The 16,143-nt window shown below is 47.1% G+C and overlaps 1 protein-coding gene across 1 annotated transcript in view; it reads right to left on the bottom strand.

The window, feature by feature from the left end:
* The window catches only part of USP7 (ubiquitin specific peptidase 7), a 65,965-nt gene extending 50,192 nt beyond the window's left edge, over window positions 1–15,773 (bottom strand). Inside the window, exon 1 of the mRNA XM_081090211.1 lies at window positions 15,634–15,773. Coding sequence (XP_080946337.1) covers window positions 15,634–15,715 — 82 coding nt within the window. The 5' untranslated portion in view covers window positions 15,716–15,773. The remainder of the gene's footprint in view (window positions 1–15,633) is intronic.
* Between the last annotated feature and the right edge of the window lie 370 nt (window positions 15,774–16,143).

The raw sequence follows: 16,143 nt of genomic DNA, 5'->3' as shown, positions 1-16,143 counted from the left end.
TGCTCTGATTGGACCCTCAATGGACACTTATACCCTCATCTTACACCATCCAGTTAATTTAGTGGTGAAGCACACTCATAATCACACATTTAAAAAAGTCCCTTTTAAAAATACTGAATAAGGCCTATTTTCTGATCCAATATGGTGAGGTTCCACAGATGAAATACTATTTTGCAATAAAGGAATGAAACACTGATGGGGCTAGGGAAAGACAGGCAGTGACTGAAGGACTACAAGATTTCTTTCTGGGGTAATGAAAAGGTTCCAATTTTTATTGTTTTAATAAAACTGTGAACATAATAAAAAAACAAACAAACCACTGAATTATACACTTTAAATGGGTGAATTATTATGTGAATTATATCTCAATATAAATTGCTATTTTTTAATATCTTACAGATTAACATTTTATCAGAAAGACATAGAACGGCAGATGCAAATCTAACCCTTTTTAACTGGTACTGAAGTGGGTAAAATTAAGGTTAATTGGCATTTAACACTGTGGCATGTTCCAGTCTGACAGAAACTAAAATATAAAAACACAATGCATTTGATTATTTGGTTCTGAGGACCAACTACTGTTCAAGGGTAGAAAATGACCTTGGCTCAAGTATTGGCACTTCTGACCTAGACCCAAGATGGGGGAGAGAAAAGCAAAGGAATACAACCCAATGTGTTAATTACAACGTAATAGATATGCCCAGGAAACACATCGTAAGATACCTCTATTTTCATCTACCCCTAAGTCTTGCCTTTGGCAGTCTTATCTCAAATTCCCCTGAACTCAAATCCTAACCATCCTTTACAACCCACTGCAAGTACCATTTCACCAAACCTTCCAGCTTCCCTACAGCCTTTCATGATCTCTCTTCTCAACTTCCAAAACCCTACCTCTTCACCCCTCCTGGCATTTATCCCTTTCTCTCCTGCATTAATTATGTATGCACATGACCCATCCTACATAATATGCAAATTGACCAAACGGTGGAACTACCAGTCACAATGATGCACACTGACCACCAGGGGGCGCTCTGCTGAGCCAGAAGCCGGGCTCACCAGCAGGCTCATGGCTGGTGAGCCTCTCCTGCCTCCATGGCAGCACTGAGGACCCCTCAGGATATGTCTGCCTGCCAGCTAAGCTGCAGGTAGACATCCCCCGAGGGGTCCCGGACTGCGAGAGGGCACAGGCTGGGCTGAGGGACACCACCACCCCCACCCCTTCCCCCCCCCCCCCCCCCCCAGTGCACGAATGTCATGCACTGGGCCTCTAGTCTATATATAACCTGCTGACTTTCCTTAAGCAAAGACATCTCTTATCATTTCTACATCTTTAAAACACACCCATGCCTGAGCCTGAAGCAGAGATTCAGTGACTGCCAGATGGCCAGCAAGTATGCAATATGCTGAGCCTGTTCGGGGAACCTTCTTCTTAGCTTATTACAGAAGGAAATGCTTGGTTTTTCATTATTCTAAACAAGGCAAAAGCCCGCGCCTGAAGTTCACAGGCTGGGTCTAGAGCAGCACTGGCAACACAACGCTCTGTGACCTTGTAGATGCTCTACAGCTGTGCTGTCCTATCTAGAAGCCTCAAGTCACATGCGGCTACTAAGCCCCTGAAGTATGGCTATTGAGACTGAGGAACTATTAATTTTACTTACTGTTCAATAAAATAAACCTAATCATCCATGTCTAGAAATCACTTCATCCTTCAGAGCCTGGGTTTCTTCACCTGTAGAGTTGGGGGCATAATAAACACTTTCTGCCCTAAAACAAAATCATACAACCAAGTGCCCTCTAATATTGACAGACCCAAAATGAAACAGTGTTTTTTTAAAAATATATTTTATTGACTTTTTACAGAGAGGAAGGGAGAGGGATAGAGTTAGAACAGCCGTGGGCAAACTACGGCCCGCTTGAAATGAATAAAACTAAAAAACAAACAAACAAAAAAAAAAACACCGTACCCTTTTATGTAATGATGTTTACTTTGAATTTATATTAGTTCACACAAACACTCCATCCATGCTTTTGTTCCGACCCTCCGGTCCAGTTTGAGAACCCATTGTGGCCCTCGAGTCAAAAAGTCTGCCCACCCCTGAGTTACAAACATCGATGAGAGAGAAACATCAATCAGCTGCCTCCTGCACGCCCCCTACTGGGGATGTGCCCGCAACCAAGGTACATGCCCTTGACCGGAATCGAACCTGGGACCCTTGAGTCCGCAGGCCGACGCTCTATTCACTGAGCCAAACCAGTTAAGGCATGAAAACCGTATTTTAAGAAAAATAAAGGGCTTCTTAAAACAAACAAACAACAAAAAAAGATAGGAGTGAACTTCATCAAAAGAGAAATTGGGTGTTAATACTGGCCATAACAGAAAGCATTTAGATTTGCAGTAATTAATTCTCCCTCTCCTCATATTCTCCATTCCCAAGGTAATCAATAACAAACTTTAGAATAATCCTCAAGACTTAAATCCGCAGGGACCACAGTCCCGGTGAACTAAGAGTGCTGAAGGAAGCAACAACCACCTGTCACTAACTTGCATTGCTAAGACAGAAGCTGTGCAGCTGGCTGCCATGTGTCTTGAAGCTGAACTAGTCACCTCAAAATTCATATGCAATTCTGTTCCCCACGATGAGGTCCAAGGATTGCCTCACTTATTTGCATCCTCTCCAAACATCCCCCAAATCAATTCCTTTGAAGGTCTCAACTTTGCCAGCCCACTGCTCAACACATTGGCAATTATCTGTTGGTGCTATCACTCATTCTGCGGACATTTTCGCTTCTGGCCCAGTTCCTTGAGGCCACCTTCCTATCTTTTCTCTGCAGAAACTCACACATAATTGATAGCCAATAAATATCCTAAATCTATCTGCACAACAACTGAAAACACCCATCTGATGCAATGTCCAGTCCAAAAAAGGTATTCTTTCAGAGGAAATCACAGAAACTTGAGATCTCGTTGCTCACACACTTCTAGAGAGATGGGTCCTACACTGCATTCTGAGAACAGAAGGGACATTCAGAAAAACTAAGAGCAAAGGCCACATTTATTTAAGCTTTCTTCAATCAGTGACTTAACAGGCAAAGGCTGATATCAAACCAAGTGAGGCTTTCTGTATATTTAAAACTGCTTTTCTACAGTTTTTGACTGCTGCAATCACTTTACAAACTAAATATGCTTCCCCAAGTTACCTATGAAGATGGATATCCTGTTTTAAAATTCCATCAGGAAAAGCCCCAAAGGAAAACATTCAAAATATGCCACAAAAGCAATACCACACAGCCAGCTGGAGGTTAGTGAGGCAAGGAGACTAGCCTCTGAAGTCACCTCATTCCTGTCAACCCCTACCCAGGTGAGGCAGCCCGGAGCTCTGTGCCTCTGACCCAGTGTTCTTTCCACCTTCTGAAAGCCGCTGTCCTAAGAAAGAAACTATGTGATTTAGAAAAGAGAAGGAAAGAGCAGCTGGTCAGGGCTCCAAAACAGACCGTGGCCCAGGGAGAGGGGAGAGCAGCCAGGTTCGTGCCATCTGTGTGGACCTGCTCATCTGTAATGCTGCTCTGGGGACAGGACCTCAGTAGAGGTCTGCATCTTGGATTAAGGTGCTTCCCCAGCTAACCCTGTAGGTCAGTGGTTCTCAACCTTCTGGTCCTTTAAATACAGTTCCTCATGTTGTAACCCAACCATAAAATTATTTTCGTTGCTACTTCATAACTGTAATGTTGCTACTGTTATGAATCGTAATGTAAATATCTGATATGCAGGATGGTCTTAGGCGACCCCTGTGAAAGGGTCGTTCGACCACCAAAAGGGTTGAGAACCGCTGCTGTAGGTCCACAGAATTGGGTACTCTGAAATGTAGCATACTTGTGCCCTGAGCATCAGCTGACAAGACTTGGGCCTTCTCCATTATACCCAGAGCCCCGGCTGGTTTGCTTTAGGGATGATTCACTTCAAACTCAGGATCATGTTACTGAACACCTGATTCAGTTACTGCAATTCTCAAAGGAGGGAGGAGTCCGTCATCCACCTTTAAAAACTCATACTATTTTGTTGTGTGTCTTCTGCCACCCTATTCCACTCGCTGAACTGTAAGGGTGTGTAGGGGTGGCCCCAGCTGATTTTTTTCTCTCTCTAAAAATATATCTTTATTGATATCAGAGAGGGAGGGAGAGTAAGATAGAAACATGAATGATGAGCCCTGACCGGTTTGGCTCAGTGGATAGAGCCTCGGCCTGCGGACCAAAGGGTCCCAGGTTCGATTCCAGTCAAGGGCATGTACCTTGGTTGCAGGCATGTCCCCAGTGGGGGGTGTGCAGGAGGCAGCTGATCGATGTTTCTCTCTCATCGATGTTTCTAACTCTCTATCCCTCTCCCTTCCTCTCTGTAAAACAACCAATAAAATATATTTAAAAAAAGAAAAAGAAACATGAATGATGAGAGAGAATCACTGATTAGCTGCCTCCTACTGGGGATCAAGCTAGCAACCCAGGCAGTGCCCTGACCAGGAATTGAACCATGACCTCCTGGTTCATAGGTCAACACTCAACCACTTAGCCACATCAGCCGGGCATGAGCTACTTTCTATATTCAAAGCATGTGGTGAACCACACAAAAACGTTCAGACTAGGAAGCCTAACTACAGCATACCAGTACGAGGTGGTGAGGGAAGAAATATAGGAGAAGGCTGCAATTGACTGCCCTGGCTAATGTCATCCTGTGCACCAAAGGGTCGCAGGTTCGATTCTGGGTTGGGGCACATAGCCAGGTTTCGGATTCCATCCCATTGGGATGCGTACAGGAGGCAACCGACAGGTGTTTCCCTCTTACATAGATGTTTCTCTCTCCCTCTCCCTCCCTCTCTCTCTATGATCATTAAAACGCAAATGGCGGTGAAGCCAAAATGTGTGGGTGCTCATCCCATCACTGCCCCTGAGAAAGTAACTTGCTCAATGCCTTGTTCTGTTCAGCTACAAAACAGGGATGCTGCTGCATCTATTTCAGTGTTCTAGTAAGGAGCAAAGGAGTTAGTACAGGTACAGGCCACATCACATGTCCTGGCAGAGTGAGGGTTAGTTCCCTCGTACTCATTGAGCCTCTCTGCAGTCTCTAAAGTTCAAGGCCAGCTACACTTATTGGGCACCCATCTGCTGCTTCTTTCCCATCTCCTTAGATCCTGTATGAATTTCCAATTGCTGCTGGAACAAATTACCACAACTTGGTAGCTTTAACAACACCCACCTATTCTTTTACAGTTCTAGAGGTCAGAAGTCTGGAAAAGAGGCTCACTGGGCTAAATTTGAGGGGTCAGAAAGGCATGTCCCTTTTGGAGGATCAAGGAGAAAATCTGTTTCCTTGCTTTTTCCAGCTTCTGGAGACCATCTGCATTTTGTAGCTCCCCTTCTATCTTTCAAAGCCAGCAATGGTCTTCTCTTACCACACCACTCTGACACTCCTACCTCCCTCTTTCATGTGTAAGGACTTCTGATTATAGTGGGCCCACTTGGATAACGCTGAATAATCTCCCTTTAACTTAATCACACCTCTAATCAGAGCAGCAACCTTTCAGACCTCACGGACCACCGGTTGGCGACTGGACCACCGGTTGGCGACCGCTGAGTCAGAGACTCTAAGGTTCCTATCCCATCCTGTTATTCTATCCCAGTGGTTCTCAACCTTGGCTGCACATTAGAATCACCTGGGAATCTTTTTAAAATCCTGATTCTGGGCCTCATCCTCCGGAAATTGTTTCTTTGCTATGGGGTGAGGCCACAACATTAGTAACAAAGAAACAGAATGTCCGGAGGATGAGGCCCAGAAATCAGGATTTTAAAAAGATTCCCAGGTGATTCTAATGTGCAGCCAAGGTTGAGAACCACTGTTCTATACCTCCAGCCTCTGACCAATCCAGCCCTTCCCTCTTTTCAAACTCAGCTGTGAATCCTTCACTCACCCATCCCGTCGCCAAAACAGGCCAGCCCTGTGGCACAGCCACCTCCTCTGCACCATTCCATGAAAGTCCTTCCCTGAGGTCTCTCTCCCCTGCACGTGTCTGCACTCCATGCTATCAAGGCCGGGCCAGTCAACAGGGCTTTCACAAGTGTGTTTGATAAACGAAAATCCTGCAACAGGCTCTGAGCACCACAGCAAAGTCAGCTCTGCTGCCACTAGGGCAGTGGTCAGCAAACTCATTAGTCAACAGAGTCAAATATCAACAGTACAACGACTGAAATTTCTTTTGAGAGCCAAATTTTTTAAACTTAAACTATTTAAGTAGGTACATTGTTATTAACTTAGGTACTCCTAAGGCTTAGGAAGAGCCCACTCAAGGGGCAAGGGGCCAAAGAGCTGAAGTTTGCCGACCACGGCACTAGGGTGCAAAGAGTCAGGAGCAATGATCCCTGATCCACATGAAAAGCAGAAAGCAAAAGGGGTGGGGCTAAAAACAAGATGCTCTGGGTGCCCCTTTGTGGACCCGTCAAAAAGAGCAAGCACAGGCACTTTTTAGCAATCTAACTTTGCTGCAATATCCAAGCATGGGCCTGTTGGGGTTAGTTGGGGTGTTGTCGAACTTGTGTGGCACATGTCACATAGGATCACATTACAGCCTGACAGGCTTTAGGGTTAGCTTGTTAACTGCAACCCAAAAGTAGATACAACCCAGAATCCATTTCTTTCAATGGAAGATAATTTCTTTTTACAAAGTACGTGTTTTTATTGATTTGAGAAAGGAAGAGGGATAGAGAAATAGAAACATCACTGGCTGCCTCCTGCATGCTCCCTACCTGGATGGAGACTGAGCCCACATATACCCTGATCAGGAAGTGAACCAGTGATCTCTTGATTCATGGGTCGACGCTCAACCACTGAACCACACCAGCTAGCTTTAAGTTGGTAAGCTACAGTCGAAGCTGTCTACAGATAAATTTTGGAAAATCTCTTTAAAGATCTTTCCCATTCTCATTGCTACCTCTGTAGCACTGGGTACATACGATTCGCCCATCTATCAGTAAAACAAAGAAGCAGTCTGAATAAATACCATCCTTCCTGAGAAGCAAGGATGTTGTCCATCCAAGCAGGACACAAGATTGTTGCTTCAAAAACTATTCGTGTAACCCACATTCTTCAAAGTGTGCCTGTAGGCTTCTAATATAGGGAACTGTGATAGTGTGTCTTTATATTAATGGCCTACCTAGACCAGGGGTGGGCAAACTTTTTGACTCGAGGGCCACAATGGGTTCTTAAACTGGACCGGAGGGCCGGAACAAAAGCACGGATGGAGTGTTTGTGTGAACTAATATAAATTCAAAGTAAACATCATTACATAAAGGGGTACGGTTTTTTTTTTGTTTTTTTTTTTTTTAGTTTTATTCATTTCAAACTGGCCGGATCTGGCCTATATGCATACTTTCAACAAACATGTACAGTTTATGCAATACTTTCCTTTCTTCCTGTTTGCTCTAAATATAACTGTTGAAATGAAACTTTACCTTTGTTGAATTTTAATAATAAATTAGGGCTTGTATTCTGTATGTCTATTTTATTTTACTTGTTGAGTAATTTGTTTGCACTGAATTTCTATAAAACACAATTTAGAAATTGTCCACAATGGACTGGCAGTTAAAGGAAAGAACCTGGTACTGTACCACAAGTAACTGGAGAAGCCAAGCTCTAAATAATGGGTTTGCCCAGGAACTAGTTATCCATAAGTTTCCAATGCTTTTACTCATTTTAATGTTACTTTTCCAGGACACACTGGAACACTTTCTATCATTCAATGTCACACTACTACTACCACCAGAACACCTTCAAGCCAAGGAGCCAGCCACACCAGCGCTGGCCATAACATGCTAGCATTCTTCATTGAGGGACAGGTTCATTTGCACTGTTCACCAATGTGTATAATCACTGAAAAGGTAAAATGCAATTGATCACTTGAGGAATAAGATTTTAAATTTTATTTTAAACTTAAAAATCACCGCCATGTGGCTGGTGCTACCACACTGCAGAGTATAATAAACCCTTAAGAGTCTTCTCACACATGTACCTCCCCATGCCCCCATATGAAAACAAGTAGCTTTCTGGACAAAGACTGACCTAAAGTAGGAAAACAACCTCAGTTTGTTCCCACCAGTACCAGTAGCAGGAGACCTGGAGTGCTTCAGAGAAGTGAGGACTTCTTCGGGCTAGGGTAGACACACCACACGAACCCAACCAGGAGAAGCAGCCATGGGCCACCACTGCTCCCAGGCTTGACAGGGAGGGAGAGCCCAAAGGCTGGCGCTTACAAAGAGCCACAGCAACCCTCACTCCTCCAGCTACTTCTGAGGGCACTCTGCACATCAGGCACTCCAGCCCCTTTCTGTTCACCCTCCAAGTCCTCACAAGCTCAAGACATAAGACAAAAAGGCTGAGATTCTTGGGGAGAATTCCAACAAGTATGTATGATGGTTCTAAAACAATGATCTAGGCTATGGGATGTTTCTAACGACTTCACAGTTTATTTGATTGAATAATTTCTCATCCAAGCTTATATAAACTACTAACTGTAAGAAGCAAGCACTTCAAAATTACCTACCCTACATTTTAAAAGGAGCTGAACTATGTAAACATGTTAAGGAGTGTTAACATGTGCTTGTTGTGTTTTTTTAATTGATTTTTTTTAAGGCAGAGAGAAAAAGAGAGGGAAATAGGGAAGGAGGGAGGCAGAGAGAGGGGGGGAGAGAGGGAGGGGGGAGGGGGAGGGAGAGGGAGAGGGAGAGGGAGAGGGAGAGAGGGGGGGGCGGTAGAACATCAACTTGCTGTTCCACTCATCCATGCACTCACTCACTGGTTGACTCCTGTATGTGCCCAGACTGAGTATCAATCCTACAACCCTGGCAGTCAGGACTACGCTTCAACCAACTGCGCTACCGGCCAGGATACCATGTGCTTCCAGCAAATGCAGGAAACATCTGAGATCTTGCTTCCTAGCACTGTCACCAGTTTGGTTCAAATAAACTCTTATAAAAATTTTTAAAAAATAAAACAGCAATTGCACAGGGTCAATTAAGAGCCTTGAAATAATTCATTCTCTGAAGTCATATTGATGAAATGTATTTGCAACTCTAGGTAAATGGCCCATATGCCTTTTTACAAGGGGCTTTTTTATAAGGGGCCAGAGTGGCAGGGTCTGCTCAGCTGCCACATTAGAGCAATGCCACATGATTACCTTTGGAAATGCTCCTCTCAACTTTCTGAAAGTCCCAGGAGTAGGGTGGCAAGAGGGACAGCCAAGCGAAGTGAAATTACCACCTAGACTCCTATGGCTACACCCTGGGTGTGAGCTTGCTCTGCAATACAGGTCATCCTAACAAACGCATACTACAACCCGTTTCCAAACCAGAGGCCAGTTGAACAACTTATTGCGATACCTAGACCTTCCCCTGGTCGATATTCTGGAGGCTGGTACATAACACAGGACACTGCCTTCCCAGTGTTAGGATGTCAGAAAACTAATTTAGTCACTGGCATGAAATCAAAACCGAGGGAGGACCTGGGTTTCGAATATTCTATGCCAGGCAGGAAAATCCGGTAGAACGGTTGTGGTCACACAGGAGGTCTCCTTCTCCACAGCTTTTAGGTTCTCAGTGACCCAAAAAGAAAAAGGACCTATCACTTAGAGACTCAGACAATATTCACTCATATTTCAAACATTTAGTAAGATAAAGCTCCTGTCAATCAGTAACTTGGGGCTCCTTGAAAGGATATGTGGGCATCTCTGTGAATATTAATAGCTGTGACCTCACAACAGTGGTCCCCACACCTCAATGGTTTACCAAGAGCTAACTGGCTACAATATGACATTTGCATAGCCTCGTGAGGGCAGTGAGCCATCATCATCATAAACCCAGTGTGGCCTTCTACTCCCAGCTCTTGTCCACTCAACAACGCAGACAGTGAGGCTATTTCTCAGGGTGTGTTCTCCTAGAGGCCCCTCTTTCTTGCTAGTCCCACATTCAATGTCTCATCAAGTTCTGGAAGCAGTTGGCTCTTGCCCAGGTTGGTATATTTCCCTGCTTGGGAAACATTCTAATTACCTCCATTCCCAACTTCCAAACTTAAATCACCAACCCTCAGAAGTAAGCCTGCTTCTCTTCAAGAAAATTTCAACACATCTGACTTCTCATTAGCCAAGGCATGTGTTAACCCACTAGCAAAATGGCATAACTGACTTTCTGGCCTACACATGACACTTAAAATCCTGCTTCCTCCAACTTTCCGAAGTTCAAATTATTTCAGAACAATAAGTTTATGAAGCAGGTGACATCTAACACTGAACTCTGTCACAATACATGTCAAGAAATAAATACCTTGTTACAACTCTTGGTCTCCAAATTAAAATTGCATTGCTTTGAAAATTGAGAAGAACCAGGCTACCTACTGCTCATCCAAAAACCAGAAACAGCAATAAAAACAAATTTGAAAATATTCAAAAGAAACCTTCAGTAATTTATGAAGATCTATCAATGTCCTTATCTGGAAAACAAGCTTTCCAAAAGTATGAAAAATGTCATTTGAAGCAAGTTCCGTTAAAAGCGATAAAACTGAGTTTGCAGCTATCAAAGCAATATTGGTTTATGGCTTCGGCACTCTTTCACAGGCCACCTTGCCGGCCAGTCAGGTACCTTTAGCCTTAGAATTGCTGTTTTCTGAAGAAGTAGCTTCCACAGTATATTTACAAAACAGGAACATAAGACAGTCACCTTCAGCACAAATAATCCAACAGTGAGGAAGATGGGTACACAAGTGGCAACCTCACAGGTAGCACATGGGGCAAAAGGTTGGCAACAAAAGTGGCGGAGGTGACCAGAAAGGTTTAGGAAAAAGGTGGCATCTGAATGGGTTTTGAACATCTTTCCTGGGGTATCTGCCCTATGCATTCCAGAAAGAGAAGCTGTCACATCACCATCTACGCTCCTGTGAGATCCAGAACCTGGAGCTGTACTCCATCAACACAAATGTGTGCCTGCTGGGAGCCTGAAGCACAGAGCAGGCTGAGGCCATCCTGAGGACTCCGATGGCCTAGATTGGGTTGTGTGACTTAGCCTCTACACAGGGAAGGCAGCACACCTGAGTCCTTTTTAAAGCAGGACAGTGAAAATAAATAAATACTAGTAAATAAATAAAATAAAAGCAGGACAGTGGCAGGGCCGGGCAGTCCTGTGGGCAGTCCGTTTTCACAGCTGTGTGGGAATCAGGAAGGGTGGAAGCCGAGACCAGTAAGAAGGCTATTGCAAAGTCTCGGCATGAGGCAACAGGGACCTTGCTTTAGGGTGGCAGCTGGAAAATCAAAAGAGCTTGGTAACAGGATATGGGTATCCAGAGAGAGTTCAAGGCCAACTCCCAAAGTCTGGATGCTTGGTGGCCTGGCTTCCCTGCTACAACCTGAGGCTCAAACTCCCATTAGATGATCTAACACTAGTGCAAGAACAAGAATGGCCTTATCAGCGAAGGCTATGGAGCTGACCAAACTGCAGTACCAGTGTCACAATAAACATCCACTCATCATCTCTATTACCCATTTAATTTTTTAAAATATATTTTTTATTGATTTCAGAGAGGACGGGAGAGAGAAACATCAATGATGACAGAGAATTATTGATCAGCTGCCTCCTGAACGCCCCACACTGGGGATCGAGCCCGCAACCCGGGCACGTGCCCTGACTGGCAATCAAACTGACCTCCTGGTTCATAGGTTAATGCTCAACCACTGAGCCATGCCGGCTGGGCTACCCATTTAATCTTTCTTAAAATATTTATACCATTGGCCTTAAATACCTATTAAGGTACATCAAGTCCCAAATTTCATAAAGTGTTGCTTAGATTGAAGCTGGTTATGTTTTCTTCCTGATCCACATTAGGATGTAATTACCGTAGGACATTTTTGCATACCTCCAAAAACCAACTCATGCCACCTGGATTTGGCAAACTTTATCCTTCCTCAGGTGCAAAGGTTCAACCAGCACAGCATAGCATTACCACTGACTACACATCACCTGTGCTCCCAACTCTGTGCCTGGCACTTTGCCTGTGCTTTGTGTTTCCTCCCTCACAATCTTGCAAGAGAGAATTGACTCCTTTTCAAGGACGAAGAAACTGAGGCACCAAGAGCTTAAGCAATGTATATGAGGCCACAGAACAGTTAAATGGCAAAGTCTACATTCAAACTCAGGCTCAGCCCTAAACCTGTACTCTCGAGTCACCCCACAGCCCCACCATGAGTTTTCAGTGGCCTCTTCCCACAACACTGATTCAAAAAATAAATAAATGGAGGAGGAAAAGTATATACTTTCTTCCCATATTTGCCGTATCAACTTTATTTGTTTACAGATAACCAAATCAAAATCAGCACCTGGAAAGAATAAGGCTGATGCCTGCAACAGTAACTTCCAATATGTTCAAAAATGGACAGGCTCACATCAGATTATGTTTCTAGGTTCGGCCTAATTTCATTTCTTCTATATTTCTTTTGAGTTCTCCGAATTGATGTTCACTTTGTAGCTTTGCATAGTTTTTTACCATACCAAGCAAATGTGAGGAGAAAGTCAATATTCTTATTATTTGTCTTGTTACAATGCTAGTTGAAAAGGAAACCTTTTAGATATAATAAAATGCATTAATTGGGCTTATCTAGGTACATGTGTTCAACAGAGCTCACTTTCTACTCCCAAACCTGCTTGAGCAGAAAAGTAACTTGAAACTCCATCTACCCACACAAGTTTGAAAAGAAAAAAAACCCACTGCTGTTGTGGCGCCCACCCCCCCAAACTAAAAACATGGAAGGCAGTGGTCAATTCTTTTCAGAAACTGCAGCTGACTGACTCGCTGATTTCACTTGAAGCTTGGTGTCCCTCATAGCAGTGGTCTGAGTGCTCCACAAAAGTCAAACCGAACGGTCCCCTCACAGGTTACACTCTGAAACAGAGACTGCTCACAAGGGCAGAAGAAACACCAGGGAACAAACATGAGGATATTTACATTGGTGCTGGCCAGTCTATGCGGCAGAAGCAAGGCCTTGGGAAAACTTCCTGTTGACAGGGCATAACACAGACCAGATTATCACCTCCCCAAAGTACTCACAGGGCAGAAGCCTGTGCGAGTCATTCTTTCAGCCTCTCAGCCCGCATTGCCTCTGAGTTAGAGTCAACTGCCAAGAACATTCAATCCTAGCCAGACCTAACAGCACAACACCACCTCCACAGTTCTAAATGCCCCAACTTGAAAACGTGAGATTGGTTGCTTCAGGCCTTACAGGACGCCTGTGATCCCAACCCCAATGAAATTCCACGTTCCCTACCTTTCCCAATTCTGCCTTCACCCTTCGTAACTTTCCTAACTGCTCAAAACAAGGCTTTTTTACCATAACTCATCCAGGGCACTGTCATTCTCCAGCAGCTATGCAAGGACTGTGCAGAGTTCAGTCAGGAGCAAATTCAACCCCGATACAGGGGAGCAGGAGGACAGACAGCAAACTAACACTGACCTCTTTATAGGAAAAAAACAACCCACCAATCTAGTCTCCCTGTCTAATTTGAAACCACTCTGCCAGGAGGGGCAGGCAGGATGCTCACTGACAAAGCTTCAAGCTGATCAGAACCCTGAGATTCCAGCTGTGAATTCTATTGGAATTAAGGCAAAGATGCTAAACAGGTGCAAGTCACTACCACAGCCTGACATATGGAGCCAACCAGACTTGATAGGAACTAATCCCACCCTGCTGGCTTTTTAATAGGATTCTTTCACTCTTCCCAATCCTAAACTATAACATAAACCTAGCACCACACTTGAAGAAGGGGAAGGCTAAGAAAAGCAGAAATAGACTTCTTAATACATAGGCGGCTTTTTAAACCACACACCTGTGGGTGCGCAAAGGGTGTCAATCACAAGCCTGACAAAGAAAAGGTACCTTCTGGATGATGAATCTGGGACAGAGGCCCACTCAAGAGAAACAAGTTTCTTATAGTTCCCCCAAAGAGCACAGTTCTGTACCAGAAATAGACTTCAGTGATGTCCATGTTTATTCACCGTCACCAGCATTCAGTAACACCTGAACACAGGTAAGGCAACGTAGATGGAAAATCTATACACTGCCCTGATTTGGTCCTGACGGGGTAATATCCTAAAAAACAAAATGAAAAGCATCCTTTTTGCTAGGTAGCATCAAAGGAATAGACAAAATTCTCCCAGCGATGTATTCCTTCACTAGCCGCTTGAATCACACTTGCCAAAAGCTCTGCAAAGTGGCTGCTTGCTGGGGCCAAGTGAAATAAGCCAGTCCTTGCGGGGACTCCGCTCCGCGGGCCCCCATTCCCGCCACGGTCAGTACCACGGGGAAGTGCCTTCTGCAGGCACCTCCACCACTTGGCCTTCTGCAGTCCGGCAGGCCAGTTTTTCAGTCAACACCCAGGACACTGGCAGTAAGTTATTCACAGGGGAATACCAGTCATGGAAAGGACTTCCACCAACCAGCGCACAGCACCCCGCACGTGCGGCCCATGCATATGATAAATGCTTCTTTTCCCAGCTTCCTCAGGGCCTCCATTCATGTATGCAACTCAAAATCTCTTGCTAAAAGCCAGCGAGAACAAAACACTCAATGCCCGGTTCCTGCCAGGCTGACTCCGCCAGGTGTATGGGAAACTGTCTTTTGATGAAGACAACTCTGCCTTTACCCTCTTAAGTACCTGGCACCACGAGAAATCAAAGATGCCTTCCAATGACCAGCTCTGCTCGACCAGGTAAAATCCAAGAAAGCGCTCTCCCTCCCAGTGCCTCTACAAACCTAACCAAGAAGCCCTCGCATCGCCAAGTGCCGTACCTCGGAAACCTGCTGCCACACGGGCAGGAAATTAAATTACCTTCCGAGTCAGGTTGGATGCGGATGGAGGTAGCCAAATGTGGCGGGGCATCCGCGGAGTTTCACACACACACCTGGCCGGATGCGGACTGCACGGCACACAGTCGGGGGGCCACGCTCCCCCGCCGCCGCCGCCCCCCCCCCCGAAAAGCAGGTAACTTAGAAACCAAGAGCACCTGGCTCCCAGCTCGGAGCCAGCCCACAGGCTGACAACATCTGCGCTCCTGGCAGGTGTTTCAAAATGAAGCCCGACGCTGGCAAGTGCTGATCCACGGCGATCGGGGAGACGGTCGCCAAGCCCGTGGGCTCTCCGGGGGAGCGCGCGGGAGGAGCAGGTGCCGGCCGGCCCCGCGTCCACGGAGAGGGGTTCCCGGGTTGCCGGCCAGAACCGGGCCAGCCCAGCGGGCCCCGGAGACGCCCGACCAGGGGAGGCCGGTCCCGGGAGCCCCGCTCGCTCCCCTCCCCGGGCGGCGGGAGGCCGCCCAGCAGCGAGAGAACGCCCGCGTCCCCGCGCGGCCCGGGCGCCCTCATTTACAAATCGGAGGGAGCGCTTTGTGCCCGGAGGCCGCCGGCCGGGCCCGGACAATGAGCGGCCGCATGACGGTGCAGCCGGGCCGGCCGGGCCGCCGCGGGCCTGCTTTAAAGATGGCGAGCCCCCCGCGTGGCTCCCGCGGCTCCCCCCGGCCACAATGGAAGGCGCCCGGCCCCCGCCGCCGCCCGCGGGCCTCACCTTCCATCTCCATGTCCTCGGGCTCGCTCAGCTGCTGCTCGCCCGCTTTCTGCTGCTGCTGCTGCTGCTGCTGGTGGTTCATGTCGGCCGCGGCCTGGGCCTCGCCTGCGGCCGGTGGCCCAGGCTGCGGGCCCGGCGGGCGGGGGGCGGCGAGCCCGGGCGGCGGCGGCGGCGGCGGGGCGGCCTCCTCCTCCTCCTCCCGCGCGTCGTCGTCGGCGGCCCCGGGGAGGCCGGCGGCGGGCGGCGGCGGCGGCGGCGGCGGCAGGGAGACGCGCACGTACTTGCTCGCGATTCGCCCAATCTCGGCGCCGAGGCGGGCGGACGGCCGGCGGGCCGGGCCGGGCGGCCTCGTCGCTCGCAGGGGCCGCCGCCGCCGCCGCTGCTGCGGCCGCCGCGGGGCCCGCCTCCCGCCGCCGGGGCCGGGGCTGCGGGGCTGCGGGCCGGCCGGGGGCGGAGGGCGGCCGGGCGGGGGCCGCGGACTCAGCCCCGCCTCGGGCCGGGCGCGGCGGG

This window comes from Myotis nattereri (genome assembly GCF_964212035.1).
Source record: "Myotis nattereri genome assembly, chromosome: 4".
Lineage (NCBI taxonomy): Eukaryota > Metazoa > Chordata > Mammalia > Chiroptera > Vespertilionidae > Myotis > Myotis nattereri.
The sequence above is the reverse complement of the archived record's forward strand: the minus strand, read 5'-3'. Positions and strand labels throughout refer to the sequence as shown.